Source organism: Bos grunniens, chromosome 6 (genome assembly GCF_055505025.1).
Source record: "Bos grunniens cultivar Pamir isolate PY7600 chromosome 6, Bosgru_T2T1.0, whole genome shotgun sequence".
NCBI classification, from domain to species: domain Eukaryota; kingdom Metazoa; phylum Chordata; class Mammalia; order Artiodactyla; family Bovidae; genus Bos; species Bos grunniens.
In genome coordinates this window covers 6,482,644-6,499,353 of record NC_141170.1, presented here as the reverse complement: position 1 = coordinate 6,499,353, position 16,710 = coordinate 6,482,644, and the positions used below count along the sequence as shown (strand labels likewise).

The 16,710-nt window shown below is 47.9% G+C and overlaps 1 protein-coding gene across 31 annotated transcripts in view; it reads right to left on the bottom strand.

Annotated features, from left to right (window-relative positions):
* Positions 1-16,710, bottom strand: part of PROM1 (prominin 1) — a 148,326-nt gene that overhangs the window by 3,293 nt on the left and 128,323 nt on the right. For all 31 annotated transcript variants that reach the window (XM_086404720.1, XM_086404726.1, XM_086404731.1 and 28 more), the window contains 8 exons: positions 15,448-15,532; positions 13,478-13,624; positions 12,679-12,750; positions 11,900-11,992; positions 9,509-9,562; positions 8,831-8,911; positions 8,656-8,724; positions 4,934-5,026 (listed from right to left, as the gene is read on the bottom strand). In XM_086404720.1, coding sequence (XP_086260846.1) covers positions 4,934-5,026; positions 8,656-8,724; positions 8,831-8,911; positions 9,509-9,562; positions 11,900-11,992; positions 12,679-12,750; positions 13,478-13,624; positions 15,448-15,532 — 694 coding nt within the window. The remainder of the gene's footprint in view (positions 1-4,933; positions 5,027-8,655; positions 8,725-8,830; positions 8,912-9,508; positions 9,563-11,899; positions 11,993-12,678; positions 12,751-13,477; positions 13,625-15,447; positions 15,533-16,710) is intronic.

Here is a 16,710-nt window from a genome sequence, read left to right as displayed (position 1 = left end):
GCATCTGAACAGTGCGATGATAGCATCTCTTCCCAGGACATTATTGTGTGAGGAAAACAGATGCAATGATTTTGTGCACAGGAGGCTGCCAACAGCATTCCGTGATGAAGTTAACCAATCTTGAACAAGTCACGGGCTGGATTCAATCCTGTTCTGAGAAGCAACACTAAAGCATTTTCTAAAAGACAGCTGCTGAGACTTCCCTGGTGGGACTAAGGCTCCGGGCTCCCAGTGCAGGAGGCCCGGGTTCGGTGCCTGGTCAGGGGACTGAAAGTGAAAGTGAAGTTGCTCAGTCGTGTCTGACGCTTCGTGACCCCACGGACTGCAGCCCACCAGGCTCCTCCGTCCGTGGGATTTGCCGGGCAAGAGCACCGGGGTGGGGCGCCATTGCCTTCTGCATATACACACTACTATATATAAAACAGCTGACTAGATTCACTGTGCTGTGCCGCAGAAACTAACACAGCACTGTAAACCAACTATACTCCAATAAAAAATTAATTAAAAAAACGTTTTAAAGTTTATTCTACCACACACACACACAAAATCAGCTAATACCTACTGAGCAATTGCTCAGGGCAGGCACTGGCCAACACGCTTTCCATGGATTTTAAAATTTAGATTCAATCTTTCAGGCTAAATTGAAAGCAATCATATGTTCTATTTTAATCCTAGTGTTTTAAATATTGCTAACTAGTGGCTTTACAATATAAACTAGTGGAAGGACAGTCTTATGGAGTCAAAAAAACAGGAATGGATAAAAGCTTTATTTAATTCCATAAGTCACATGTGGTGATTCAAAAAATTCACCACTATTCCGTTTCAACACAAAACAGCTAGCTAGGCATCTCAAAACTGATTTCAATATAAATGCAACTTCATTCAAAGGCGCTAGATGGTCAACTTCATTCAACTAAACTCAATACAGAGATTTGGCGTTCCAACCCCTTGTCCCTCTGCTATCATTTATCATTTCTAAGATTCTGCGATTCTGCCTAGAATCGCATCAACAAAACAATCACCATCAACAAAAATATTTAGTCACTTTAAACCAATAAAAACCATCAAAGGAAGATACACCACCAGAATCATTTAAACCCCATTCAAAATGGTTGGGTCAAAATTCCTGAAAACTAATATCCTTTATAAGAAAGAGACTGTGCCGTTTATCCAGAATATAATATCTCTCCTTACTCTAAATTACAGACATAATAGATTTCTGGCTATCCCCTCAAAACTACGTGTCATTCTGCTACACAACCATAAACAATGATTTTGCTCGATAGATACAGACATGGAGATCTCTATACAATATACTGTTGAAATAAAAAGCAGACTGCAGAATAACAAATATAATGAATTCCTTTTTATAAAAATATACATATTCAAGGCAGGCAAAAAAGATGAAAAAAATAAATGCCACAATTAAGACAATAGCCCACTTAGGTCAGTGGCAAAATTTTCGAGTGTTCCTTTACATATTCTGTATCACCTTAAAATATACATATGCATCCTATATTATCTGGCCTTTTTTTCAATAAACAAACTTCTTTTTTTTAATTTTTTTTTCAATAAACAAACTTTTAGATCCCACTATATGCCTCAACTAAGAGTTTGCATGTCGCAACTAAAGATCTTGTGCGCTGTGAAAAAGACCTAGCACAGCTAAATAAATAAATATTAAAAAAAAAAAACTTATGGCCCGCTGCAAATTAAAAAAAAAAAAAAAGATAGCTGCCAACATTCCTAAGTCACACGTCACATAGAGACCTCGGTTTTCATCTTTTCAGGAGAGTCTCAAGTCAGACTTCACAATGCCGAGCCCTGGTTCCCCCAGGACGTCATCGCCTGGAGCTAAGTGCTGGTTCTTCCTTTAAGTGGGCCCCCCGTCCCCAGGTGGCTGCAGGCCACACCACTAGCCCTGGCAGGCATGCCACCCAACATTATTAAGCTGACCCACCAACCAGAACTGACAACGGCCATGTATGACCTGCACAGCCCTGTGGGTACCACACACCAGCCAGTGTCTGACATCGGCCTGCTTTGTAAACCTACCACCTGCCGCCTCCCTGTCTTAGGATAATGCTGGAACCCTAGAGTGGCCCGCCCCACTGGTGGAGAGGAGTGGATAGGAGTCCGTCTGCCAGTGCAGGGGACACAGGTTCGACCCCTGGTCCGGGAAGATGCTGTATGCCTTGGAACAACTAAGCCCGTGAGCCGAAACCACTGAGCCCATGTGTTGCAACTGCTGAGGCTGGTGAGCCTAGAGCCTGTGCCTCCACAACAGGAGGGGCTGCCGCATCTACGTGAAACAACAAAGATTAGCTCCTGCTCCCTGCAACCAGAGAAAGCTGTGCAAAGTAAGGAAAACCCAGCATGGCCAAAAATAAATACATACATAAACATTTGAAAAAAACCACCACCAGACCTTTAGACCTCGGCCACTGCATTTCTGCTTTGTTCCTGGCTAGGCTTAGTGTCGGACATGGTTCCATCACTTGGCCCAGAATTTCCAGTAAATCTGTTCTTCTTTCCCACACATTCTTTTATTGGTAAATTTCTACACTTTCAACACTGTTTTGAGAGTCTTTAGAGCTTTATGATGGAGAAGGCAATGGCAACTCACTCCAGTACTCTTGCCTGGAAAATCCCATGGATGGAGGAGCCTGGTAGGCTGCAGTCCATGGGGTTGCTAAGAGTCGGACACAACTGAGCGACTTCACTTTCACTTTTCACTTTCGTGCATTGGAGGAGGAAATGGCAACCCACTCCAGTGTTCTTGCCTGGAGAATCCCAGGGACAGCGGGGCCTGGTGGGATGCCATCTATGGGTCGCACAGAGTCGGACACGACTGAAGCAATTTAGCAGCAGCAGCAGCAGAGCTTTATGACAATCATACCTTTTACTGGAAGCGCCTCAATCTTTCTGGGTACAATCAAGATATTAAAACAAACATGTTTGCCAGCCTGGAGTCTATTTTCCCAGCAGAGACAATAGTCAGAACTCTTCCTTCCCCTTTAAACCACCTTCTATAAAGCTCTCGCTTACAGTCTTCCTGAGCATCTTCCATGTCTCCCTTCCGGTGGTCCCCAATTATTTGGGAGAGGCGCCTGCTAGTTGGGTGATTTGACTGGCTGCAGGCAGGCGGTGGAGACTGGATGCCAGGAGACCAACTTGGAATGAGCCAGTCTAACTGAGGGCTGCCCTGATGAGGGCTTCAGTCAGAGCCGTCAGCAAGGGCTGGAAGCAGCCAACACAAGGGTACAAAGTCGGAAGCGGAGAGAAGTAGCCAGGAGGCCAAGGCGGGGGCGGGGGGTGATGTCTGCATCCATCCGGGGATGAAGGTTCATCCCTGCAGAGACACGTGGGCCAGGGAGATGGACAGATGGAGTGATGTGAACGCACGATGGCAGGCAGCTCTCGATCCATCCTTACGGCCTGTGCCAGGTACCACTCCTGATGACGGGCACGCAGCAGTGACAAAAACACGTGCTGTAGGAGTCAAAGTCTAGTGTATGTGATAGGGGACAGGTCTTAGAGAGACACACCACTGCCCAGTATAGACAGCACAGCATCTCTAAAAGCAGAGAGTCCCATGGGTGTGTAAACAAGCAAGGAGTTGGGAAGATCAGAAAAGGCTTCCAGGAAAAAAAAAGATATATTTCAGCTGAGATCTGAAAACTGAACCTCAGCTCAGCTAATAATAGTGAACATTTATGGAGTGTGTTAATGTACCAGGGAAAGTGTCAAGGGCTTTCCATATCATCTCCCTCTGAAGCATCGAAACAAGCTCAGAAAAGTTCAATCATTTTTTCCAAGTCACAGAGTTCAGGAAATGTAGAGCTGGAATTTGAATTCAGAGTCCGTGTTCTCAGCCATTATATTCTAAGACCTAGAGGCGTCAGCTAGGTGGAGTAGAGGTCTGGAGGGGAAGAATGAGAGAAAGCGAACCTGTGTCTAGTTTCCAGGCAGAGGAAGTGACACAGGCAGGCCCTGAGGTGGGGAGGTACAGATGCTTTTAAAGAAATGAAAGAAAACAAGAGTGTCTGGAGCAGTCAACAGCGTGATGCAACGGTACAGGTGCGGCCAGTCATGCAGGGCCTCGTGGGTAATGTCAAGGACCCAGTGGTATTAAGAGGTCCTGGGCCAGCCCCCGAGGTGCCTTCAGTGAAAGGAGGCTGAGGATGGACTCGTGGAGACATCGGTGTACAGCGAGGAGTGATCCGGAGCCAGGAATAAAACTGATGAACCTCAACTCACCGGCCCAATGGGAGCATCTCAAAGGGCTGCTCACTCACCAATTAAACTAACTTCGCTGCAGTTCTAGGGTTACATATAGAGCTTCACTAAGAGTCCTTGGAAACACTGGCAATCTGCACACCACTGACGTCCCTTTCTAATTATTTCAGACAAATGAAGAGTTTCCTTGGGACTCCCCTGGTGGTCCAGTGGTTAAGAATCTGCCTTCCACCACAGGGCATGTGGGTTCCATCCCTGGTCGGGGAACTAAGATTCCACATGAGGCATGGTGCGGCCAAACAAAAAGATTTCTTCATGGGGGTCTCCTGACTTCTGTATATAAAATTCTACCAAGGAGTGAAGATAAGCAGGAGGACTATTAGTATCACAACAAATTCATCTACAGTTTAGATCTTAGGTCTTGAATTCTACGGCTGTAACAGACCCAAGCAGAGCCTATTATTCTCTTTTTAAATTTTTAAAAATTTTTTTTCTTTACTATTACCATTATTTGGCTGCCTAGCATGCAGGATCTCAGTTCCACAGCCAGGCACCGAAACCATGGCCGCTGCATCAGGAACAGTCTTTTTCCACTGGGCCTCCTGGAGCTCCAGGAGCCTGTTTTCTGTTATAGCATGAACCATCATTCGGGGAAAGCATCATTGTGTCTTCCTTCAAAAGATGAAACTCTTACCAGGGGGTCGACGATGTAGCTGCACAGAAAGACGTTAACAGCCGAATCCAGAGCAGTGGCCGCTGGTTTGCAGGCTGCAAATTGCTGGGTGATCTATGGACATAAGAGACATAGGCAAACTTTGATGGAGCCACACCCACACAATCCCATACAACGTTCAGCTCTGGATCTCCAGGCCCCCTGGATAAGGAGCTGAGAGCTGGTTCTGTGGATGAGTTCTACGACACGTGAAAGCATGTACTTTAAAACAAGACCCCAATTCTCTCTGAGCCTCGGTTTTCAGTTCCCTCATTTGTTATTTGTTTATTCCTTAAGTTGTGTTGGACTCTTTGAGACTCCATGGACTACAGACCACCAGGCTCCTCTGTCCACGAGAATTCTCAGGGAAGAATACTGGCATGGGTTGCCATTTCCTCCTCCAGGGGATATTCCTGACTCAGGGATCGAACCCGTGTCTCCTGCATTGGCAGGTGGATTCTTTACCACTGAGCCACCAAGGAAGCCTCCAGGAAAAAAAGGAGAAGTGGGTGGCAGAGGATGAGATAGTTAGATAGCATCACCAACTGAAGGGAAAATGAATTTGAGCAAACTCCAGGAGATAGTGAAGGACAGAGGAGTTTGGTATGCTGTAGTCCTTGGGGTTCCAAAGAGTCAGACACAACTGAGCAGCTAAAACACAACGCTTGTTATTTGGAATAGTCAGACCCAACTGGGTAGACTCTGGAGAGAATTAAAGAGTACACGTGGCCAGCACAATGTCTCAGTCTGAATTTCTTACCTGACCCCTTTGTAATCTGACAAAGTATGTGGGAAGAAAATGGAAAGTTAAATAATGAATACATGTACGGTTTACAACAGGGGTTGGCCAACTTTTTCTACAAAGGGCCAGAATGTAAATATTTTAGGCTCTGCAGGCTAGGCAGAGACATATCTGTTGCTCCACTCGGCCATGGTGGGGTGAAAACAACCACAGAGGAACAAATGGGTGTGGCGGTGTGCCGATAAAACTTTATTTACAAAACAGGCAAGACCTGCGGACCCAGTCTAAGAAGACAGAAAATAAGGTACTCATTACTGAGGTTAGAGTAAACAAGTATAATGAATCACAGACAGATGCCCCAATCCCATCAGATTAAGAAAACTATATTCATTCGCTCAAAAACCTCTGGAGTGAGTACACTAAGCTATTAGATAGCTCTTCAGGGCAGGGGTGTGTCTTATTTCCTTTGCTTTACTGGTTGACTGACCTCCCCCTTATCGTCCACCTTTACATGACAAGGCAACTCATGTTACTGATAACCTTATGTTTCTCCTAGCTCAAACAAATCTGTATACTCTCTTTATAGGCTTTTTCAAAGTTAGTTTTATAAAAACTGTGGGAAGGGTGCATATGGACCAGTGGAATAGCACAGAAAGTCCGGAATTAATCCCACCCACTTAGGGTGAATGAGTCTATGACAAAGGAGGCAAGAATACACAATGGAGAAAAGACAATCCCTTCAACTAGGGTGCTGGGAAAACTGGACAGCTAGGCCTAAAAGAATGAAAGTCGAACATTCTCTAACAACATATACAGAAGTAAACTCAAAATGGATTAACGACCCAATTGTAAGACTGGATATTATGAAATACCTAGAGGAAAACTTAGGCAGGACAATCTGACATAAATCGCAGCAATATTTTTTGGATCCATTTCCTTAGACTCTGAGGCTCAGAGTAATGTAAACAGAAGCAAAAATAAACAAATGAGACCTAATTGAACTTAAAAGCTTTTGCACCACAAAGGAAACCATAAACAAAATGAAAAGACAGCCCATGGAATAGGAGAAAATACTTGCAAGTGATGTGACCAACAATGGCTTAATTTCCAAAACAAGTTTGCAGTGCTCAATCCAAAAGAACAACAACAAACAACCCAATCAAAAAATGGGCAGAACACCTAAATAGACACTTTCCCAAAAAAGATATACAGATGGACAACAGGCACATGAAAAGGTGCTGAACATTTCTCATTAGTAGAGAAATGCAAATCAAGAGTGCAAATGCGCTATTAACTCCCACCAGTCAGAATGGTTATCAACAAGTCTACACATAATAAGTGCTGGGGAGGGCGTGGGGCCAAGGGAGCCCGCCCTGGACTGTTGCTGGGATGGAAACAGTGCAGCCACTGTGGAGAACAGTACGGAAAACAGTACTAAAGACAGAGCTACCGTCTGATCTCGCGACCCCACTCCCGGACATATATCTGGAAAAGAAGGAACCTGAATTCGAAAAAACTACACCCCCCATGTTTTCAGGAGCACTAAGGACACTCGCCATGACGTGGAAACAACTTTGTCTTCCAGGGATTACGTGTGACCGCCGTGCGGTCCCTTGTCCAGTGAGGAGACGCAAGGAGGCGATGGTGGTGAAGGTAGTGCAGTCCTGACCCCCCTGCCTACCCTGGGTGTGCCCGGCGGGCCAGCACCAAGCAGATCCCGAGGGCTTCAGCTCTGGGGGGCGGGTGTGGGGGGCAGCGGAGACCTCAGGAAGCTGGGCTTTGGAAGAGAGGCGGGTGGCTGGTCTAGAGGGTGGGGCCCTGGGGAGGAGGAGGTGTGACACGCCCAGGGCATCATGTAGAGACAGGGGTGAAGGTTTCCCGGAATCAGATTGAGGCTGGGATGCGGGGTGAGTCAGGAGAGTGGGAGGAGGGCGCTCCGACAGTGAAGGGCTGGGAGCAGAGCCGGAAGGGCTCCTGGTTGCTCAGGGTGGCCTAAGTCTCCCCGCCTTAGACTTTCCGGGGTTCCTCTTGGCTGGCCGCCCCTCCCCCAGTGACTCAGCTGTAAGCCCACCCCCTGTGGAACAGTCCTCGGTGGGGACGGGCCCAGAGCCCAAGGTGACAAAAGGCACGTGTGAGATGCTAAGTTATCCACTGGCCGTGTGCTGGGAGCAACGTGAGCCGCTGGAAACTTCACTCTGCTCCTCGACGTCTCTCGACCGATTCATGGAGACCCAGCTTTGTGGACTGACTTTTGTCCCCGACGCGTTCCCAGGGTAAATCCTAGCTCCCTGTACCTCTGAATGTGAGCGTATATGGAGACGGGGTCTTGGAAGAGGCAATTCAGTTACAGTGAGTTCGCTAAGAAGGCCCTGATCCAGCAGGACCGCTCTTCATATTAAATAAAAGAAGAAATTGGGACACAGACTCATGCAGAGGGGAGACTCTGTGGAAACACAGGAGAAGCCACAGATAGAGGCCTCAGAACAAACTAACATGCCCACACTTTGAACTTGGACTTCCAGCCTCCAGAATCTTGAGAAAATAAAACTCCTGTTGTCTAAGAACCGAGTCCACAAATACACCAATGACATGTTAACTGCAGGTTCAGTGCTGCCCAAGGCGTGGACAAACCACAGCTGCAAATGGCCCCGACAGTAAGGAGCTCATGGTTCAGCAGGGGAGACAGTGGAGGCGGCCAGCATTCCTAGAGCAAGGAGCAGAGGGAGCCGGGGTGGGGCGGGGTGGGGGTGTTGGATGTAGGGGTCAGCCGTCCGTGACGCGGCCCCAGGAAGACACCCAGGGTGGGCAGCGCTGGGGTGACTTCCTATCGTTTCCTCCACTCGTGGCCCCTAGGCTCAAGGTTTACTTATCTCCTGTCTAATTTCTGAATCCTGGTTTTATCCTAGAAAATGACTGTCCCCAGACACAGCCCCCTTAGGTCCATCAAAGACACGCCACTTACGGCCATCTCGACCCACTGCAGATAACGTTCAAAGTAGCTTATTATCTTACTCCCGAACTGCTTACTTTCCTGGAAAGACATCAAAGAGCGACAAGACCGTTAAAATGACTCCACCACTCCCTAGGGAAGCACGAGGCTGTGGTTGCACACCCCCCCTCCCGGTATGACAACTTACTTCAGCAACAACTTCAGACAGCTGGCTGGTGAGAAAGTCCTGGGTAGAATTCAAAAAGAAAATGGTGGTGGATACTCTGACCTGCAAAACACAGCAAGATGCGACACGGTGTCAAGAGACACAGGGCTTTCATCAGACAGTTTGTGTATCGATGCAAATACAGCTCACGCAGCCCCAGAGCACCCTGACTTGCCAGTGGAGACTGTACTAGCAGTTCGTGGTTAGTGATGCCCTCCCGGCTTTGGCTCCCAGGGCATGGGTGTGCGTCCCCACTCCACGATGAACCTGGCAGAGGGCATGTGGCTGGGCTCACCCTGTGCCGGTTTCCCAGTGAGAATGGAAGCTTGTGGGCAGAAGGCCGTGAGGTTGGGAGGCTGTTGTGGCGCTGCAGTGTCTCTGTGAGCGTGGCCCACGGCCGCCCACATGCGCACTGCCCACGCCCACACACGGCTTCCCGCTGAGCGGACAACGATGTGCCAGGATGCAGTCTGCGCTTACAGAAGTCTTTTAGAAAGGGGAGGACGGGGAAACCCAGTCCGGTGTTTCAAATGGGTGGATAACTGAGGCTTGATTTTACTTAAAATAACTGCCAACTGCCAATAAGACCCAACACCACTGAAAGTCCACGTGTACTTTTGTAACAAGACCCCAAGACAGAGAAGGGAAACACATCCTTACCTTCAGTCCACTGGTCCTGTACTGAAGCCCCTTCATTTGCTGGTACATGGTGTTCTAGTGAACAAACGTATTTCCCAGTAAGTGAAACCAGAAGATCACATGATCCTTGTGTCCACCCCCTGCCCCCGCACCCCCACGCCAAGTCAGCCATCAAATCTGACCTTACTCTGTGACAGTTTCATTCAAGAAAAAAACACCAGACACGGGGAACGATATGCACCTCACGTATCTGGGTATAAGAAAATTTGAAGAAGAAAACCAGAATACATCTTCTGGAGCTCTGATGGGCAGTTACTCACGTGTGACAGAGCCACACGACCCTTCTGAGGTGGGTTGTTCAGAGTAAAACCTGCCCCACAACAGTGGCTTCATTTGCCTGGTTTAGATGAGTGGTTGGCAAACTCTATCAGTTCAGGGCCAGATAAGAAGTATTTTCGACTTTGGGGACCACGCTCTGTCCGAATCTCTCCACTCTGCCCTTGTAGCCGGGAGCAACCACAGGGCATCTGTACACAGGACGGGCCAGGCTCTGCTCCAGGAGAGCCTTGCTTCTAATAAACAGGCAGCAGGAGGGACATTCCCTAGAAGCCCCGTGTTTCTGACTCTGCAGTTGCGCTGCTGGGGACCTGGCTTTGATCCCTTGCTGGGAAATAAGATCCCAAAAGCCACAGGCCATGGCCAAAACTAATTAATTAATCAAGTAAAAATCAGGCAGCAGGCTGGGGGGCGTCCAGGGGCTACAGTTTGCAAAGCCCTGGTTTAGGTCATAGGTCAATATCTATAGAACAGCTTGCCTAACTGTAGGTCAGCACAACTCTGCAAAGGCCAAGGAAGCCTGTGTCTACTTGAAGGAAGGCATTTATGGGACATGTCCAAACAAACTTAAAATGTTAACAAATTTGTGCAGGGCATAAAGTATAGCACAAAGAGAACGGTGATGAGCCCAAACCCAAATGAAGAAAATTCTAGAGGACTTTGTGAATTAGAAAGTCAAGAGGGAACACGAAGAGAGAGATGATAAAAACTGGTTCTAGAAGATTCTAAAGTCAGAGTCAAGCCAACGAATAAGCTTCTTCAAAGCTGAGCAGGCTGACTCTGGAAGCTGGTTCCCCTGGCAACTGCATACATGACCCCCCGCCCCAAGCACACATCAAGCATAATAATAACAGCTCCAGTTTGCAGAGTCCCTCTGGGATGTCAGATCCTTCATCTCCAAGAGCCAGGTAACAGTGAGGCAAGGACCCCTCCTCCTGCTTTTAAACAAGAAAAACTAAAGCTACCAGTCTTGGGAGAAGCAGAAGCAAGACTTGAAATCAGGTTGACATGTCAAGAGCTTATGTTCCTTCTCTGCTTCCTTTCTGGCATTTAAGAAAGAAGCCAGTGGGTAGTGAGAATAAAAAGAAAGGAAGGAATTGAGAGAGGAAGACTGACAAATATACAACCCACAACCATGGGTAAAATAGATGGCCAGTGTGTGAAGTAGATAGCTCCCTGATGTATAGACGGGGAGCTCAGCACAGTGCTCTATGGTGACCTAGATGGGTGGGATGGGAGTGGGTGGGCAGAGCGCTCAAGAGGGAGGGGATATATAGATAGGGACGGCTGACTCGCCTTGCTGTAGAGCAGAAACTAACACAACACTCTGAAGCAACTATTGTTGTTGGTGTTCGGTCGCTAAGACATGTCTGATCCTTTTGCAACCTCATGGACTGTAGCCCTCCAGGCTTCTCTGTCCATGGGATTTCAGAGGCAAGAATACTGGAATAGGCTGCCATTTCCTTCTCCTGGAGATCTTCCCAACCCAGGGGTGGAACACATGTCTCCTGTATCGGCAGGCAGATTCTTTACCTCTGAGCCACCAGGGAAGCCCAAAGCAATGATACCCCAATTTTTAAAAAATTAATTATTCATAGCCAAAAAAAAAAGGAAGAGAAAAGTGAGAAAGTCGGATGGAAGAGAGGAGGAAAGACAAGGGGAACACGGAGTAGAGCTAAATGCAGACGGAAAAGATGTCGCATTGCCATCACGTATGTCGTGGCAAGGTGTGAACACGGAGAGCTTGGTAAGAATAAACTAGGAAGACCGAGCCCAGCACTTTGCCACCAGCATGGCTTAGGGGAGCCTTTTAAGGCCGTGAAAAATGAGAGCAAAACAGGTGGAGGCAACCGCGCATTTAAGCTGTTCACACACAGATAAGAAAAGGAGGTGTGAACATTGAAAATGTGTCCTCTTCAAAGCCCAGCTACTATCATTTCTTTTAAAAATCGCTCCATTTCTTAGCCTGAGGTTAACTGAATTTGACCTGCGTGTGAGACGCAAACATATCACTGGGCTAGGTGAAACGGACTTTGCACAGGTCACGGTGAAATGGCAAAAGGCGTAGACTGTTACCATTGAATTCTGCAGAGGAACGACCTGGTTCTCATGGATATTTGTTAAGGTATCTGTGTGACTTTTCAAGCTGGTTTTCAAGTTTCCTGAGGGCTACAAAGAAAAGACAGTAAATAAACATTATTATCTCCTTCCAGACTCTGGAACACTGTCTCTAGTTACCGCCAGACACACACGTAAAGCCCTTCTTATATGATGATGGGTTTGGAGGGATGGTCCTGAGATGCCCGTAGTTCATGGTGTGGACAAGAGCCAGACATGGCCAGGGCACGGAGCACTGCCCCCCAAGCCCAGGGTCCTGGCCACTGTGCTCTGCTTCAGGAAAGAGACCAGGTGCAGCCATTCGCCACCAACCAGCAGAGGAGCTGGCGACGGGGAAGCTTGAAGGGTCTGAGGCAGTGTTTGCCCTTCCGTATCCACTCATCCTTGCAGCCGTAAAGCACGTGGGATCTCGCTCCCACATCCAAGTTACCATTCCTTCTAATACGCGTGCACTGGTGCTGGGCAGTGGAGGGGGGATGGTATGAGAGCAGACCAGTGCTAAAGCAATGGGGCTGGGGCCAGCCTTGCAACGCTGCCCTGGGAAGCTTCACAAGCTCATGGACGGTCGGGCCACACGGCAGCGGCCACTGATGGGAGCTTTTCAACAGGCACAGAGGGGCATTTTTATACCAGGGACACCTGTGGCACAGGAACCTCTTCCATGGCTCCTCTAGGAGTGGTATTGACCTTCATCCTCTACACCAAGGACAGCCTTGAACAGGATCGTCTGTACTCACCAGCTGGTGGGCTTTTCTTCGGAGATTATTTGCAAATGAGATAAGATTTACTCTCGTGGGACTTCTCTCGGTCTACAAAGAGGTGTAGAAAACTGTGTTATGGAGATGGGATTTTTAAACCTTGACCTGTAACATGCAGAAGGAAATGGCACCCCACTCCAGTACTCTTGCCTGGAAAAACCCCATGGACAGAGAAGCCTGGCGGGCCACAGTCCATGGGGTCACAAAGAGCTGGACATGACTTAATGACTAACCAACAACCTGTAACAAGCAACAGAGTGAACGTGGGTCCATGGACACAAGGTAAGCAGACACCCCTGTATTCTTATCTACATGTGCAAAGCAGCATAATTCGTTTTCAACCGTAAAGAGAGACAAAGTATTGGTACCTGCTGTAAAGGACATGAATCTCAAAAAACTTAGGCTACGTGAAATGGGCCAGTGAAGGGCATCAGACAAAAGAGGGCACCCCACTCATATGAAATATCCAGAATAGGTAAATTCACAGAAGCCAAAATGTGGCGTGAAGGTTGCCAGGGGCTGGAGTGGGAGACGGGGAGCAATTACTTACTGGGAGCGGAGCTTTCTGTTGAAGGTGATAAACATGCATTAGAACTAGTTAGAGACGGTAGTCATGTAACATTGCAATTATACTAAATGTTAGTGAATTATTCAGTTGGTAATAAAAGAGTTAATCCAATGTTGTGTAAATCTCATCTCAGTTAAAGAAAAACAAAAACAAAAGACAAACAAATTAAAAAAACATGCAAAAGATCACCCAGGAACATGCGGGTCTTACCGCATTCAAGTAGGCAGCATAGTCTATATCGTCTATTCCAGAAGATCTGAGATCCATAAGGGTTTTCATTCCTGTTTTATCCAGCAGTTCTATATCCTCAATTCTTATATTCATATTTTCCAAATTACTATTTATGTCTCCAGTATGCTGCATAGTTTAAAAAAAAACAAAAAATTAGTAAGTCCACTCGTCTCCAAAAATGTCACCGACTTAATGCTTTAAAGGAGCAATAAAATTACTCAAGCCAAAAATAAATACACGTGCACCTGACTGGCATGTCTTCCTCGTCCCCGAGTCTTCCCTCCCAGCCCTTCCCCAACTCCCAGCCTTCCTCGCTGGGCCCCAGACCAAGCACCATGTGAGGGCCTGGGATGCAAAGCAAAACCCTGCTGCATCTCCACCCCCCAAAGATCTCAAAATGAAGAGGCGGTACTGTGATAAAGGCAAGTGAACTGCATCAGGACACGAGCCTTGCAAGGCAGGGGGCTGGGGAGGGCTTCTGAGAGGAGGTGGCTTCTGACCAAGTCTTAACAAACAGAGATGATGAAAGGGGCTCGGTGGGCTGCTTTCCAGGAGAAGGAGGTGGCATGCCCTCAACTGGGTACTAGAAACACTCCAGATCATGGGCGTGCAGTTGGTGACTGTGGGATCTTGTGTGTCCAGGGGGCACTGCTCATCATTGAGAAAATGGCATCATGAGTGGGTGAGCAGAGGGCATCCCTTTGGGGCCTGGCTGCAAAATGGTATTGTATTTATGAGTGCATGCAAGGTATGTCTAGAGAAGAGAATACGAAATTTGTACACAGCTTTCAAATAAGCCTCTTGACCTCTGAAGACCCTCAGGTCATCCTGACCTCATGGCACCCCTTTGGTGATGCCTCCGTACAGAAGCCGTGGGGCTTGGGGAACCACCTCTTCCTTTGACTTTCCTTGATATCTGCTTCTGTGTTGGAAGCCCAGAAGACACCAGCTTCCTTAGCTTCTTTCCTACACAGCAGAGAAAGCCAGCAGGCCTCTAGGCATGAGGGAGTGGGCACCTAGGCTAAGGTACCGGAGGCCTGGGCCGCCAGAGCCCCCTCGCCCCTCCCCCCAGCCAGTGTGCTCTGCAGGGGCCTCTCCTTGGAGCCTGAAGACTCCAGACTCGGCTGTGGGCTTGGGTAAAGGAGGAAAAGTGGTCATCCATTCAGTCTCTCTCCATCCTTGCTGCCATGCTGTGTCTTGCCAAGGGCCCACCTAGGAGGAGCCCTGGGGTCCCGCCACCATTCACACAGAGTAAGGACTCTGTGGGCCACAGTTCTTGTCCCTCATCAGTGATGTGACGGAAAAGGATGGCTGGTCTGGGAGAATCAATACCCTGGGAAGCAAGTAGGGTTTGTGCCTCCAGGGACTTTGACATTCAGCAAGCTAAACCATTTCCCCGTGAAGGGTCTGCAGGGAAAACCCTGGAGATGCTTTTGTTCCATTCACAGGAGAAACTCATGTCGCAGAAAATCAGCTGGTCAGGGGTGACGCCAAGGTCTTGGAATTAGATAGACGTGAGGTTTGCACAGCCTTGCAAATGTACTAAAATCACGTCAAATGGCTCATTTTATCTAATATGAAATCCACCTCAAAAGAGAAAACGGGGACCACTGAATTTGGTAAAGAAACATGTCGATTTCCTGATTGGTCCTAATTACTCACCTTTGTTGGGGAAGGAAATGGCAACCCACTCCAGTACTCTTGCCTGCAAAATTCCATGGATGGAGGAGCCTGGTAGGCTACAGTCCATGGGGTTGCAAAGAGTCGGACACGACTGAGCGACTTCACTTTCTTTCTTTCTATACTTGCTTTTGGAGAAGGAAATGGCAACCCACTCCAGTGTTCTTGCCAGGAGAATCCCATGGACGGAGAGGCCTGGTGGGCTACAGTCTACGGGATTGCAAAGAGTCGGACACGACTAAGCAACTAACACACACACACACACTCACCTTTGTAATGTTGAGCTGTTCACTGACATTGTAGATGTGGTCGAGCTTAAGTGTGGCATAAAGGCCTTTATTTTCTTTGCAGTCACTGAGGGAATAAACAGAGAAATCAGGATGCAAAAGGGCAGTTGTGGCTACCTCTGTCCGCTGCGCAGGATGGAGAGAAAGGTTAACCGTCCATTTTTGTTCAATCTGTGAATATGGACACGACGGGGCAGCTGGGTGTCAATGCAGTAAGCCGCCACCAGTGTCCCCAGGAACCCCCCGGGGGGCCCACCACTCCTGATGCCTTTCCCTCTTTTCCTTAACGTCCCACGTTTGGCACAGATACAAGGTGAAAGGTGAAAGTGCAGTCGCTCAGTCGTGTCTGACTCTTTGCAACTTCATGGACATAGCCCACCAGGCTTCTCCGTCCATGGGATTTTCCAGGCAAGAGTACTGGACTGGGCTGCCGTTGCCTTCTCCAGGGGATCTTCCCAACCCAGGGATCAAACCCGGGTCTCCCACACTGCAGGCAGATGCTTACCCTCTGAGCCACCAGGGAAGGCCACAAGAGGACAGGTAAATACTACAGCCTTAGTGCTCTGAGTGATAACAAAGTTTACAAATTGGGAAGACATAAACTCTAACCTGAAAAAACCAACACATGTCAGAGAGATGTGTATTACCAAGCATTATCTTTATTAAAAGATTTAATAAATATTTATTAGAAGACTCTATCGGGCTTCCCTGGTGGCTCAGTGGTAAAGAATCCACCTGCCAGTGCAGGAGACATGGGTCCAATCCCTGATCTGGGAGGATTCAACATGCCATGGGCCAACTAAGCCCATGAGCCACAACTACTGAGCCCGCGTGCCCTAGAGCCTGTGCTCTGCAACAAGAGAAGCCGCTGCAATGAGAGGCCCGTGCAAGGAAACTAGAGTGTAGCCCCTGCTCACTGCAGCTATAGAAAGGCCTGCTCAGCAACGAAGATCCAGCACAGCCAAAATAAATAAATAAAATTATATAAAAAACTTTATCCACTGACTTCCTGGCAGTCCAATAGCTAAGCCTCTGCACAAGGGCCCAGTGAAGTCAAATAAATAGATAAATTTGTTGTTAGTCAGTTGCTGAGTCATGTCCCGCTCATTGCCAACCCATGAACTTCAGCCCACCCGGCTCCCCTGTACTTCACTGTCTCCTGGGGTTTGCTCACATTCATGTCCGTTGAATTGGTGATGCTATCTAAACATCTCATCTGACATCCCCTTCTCCTCCTGCCTTCAA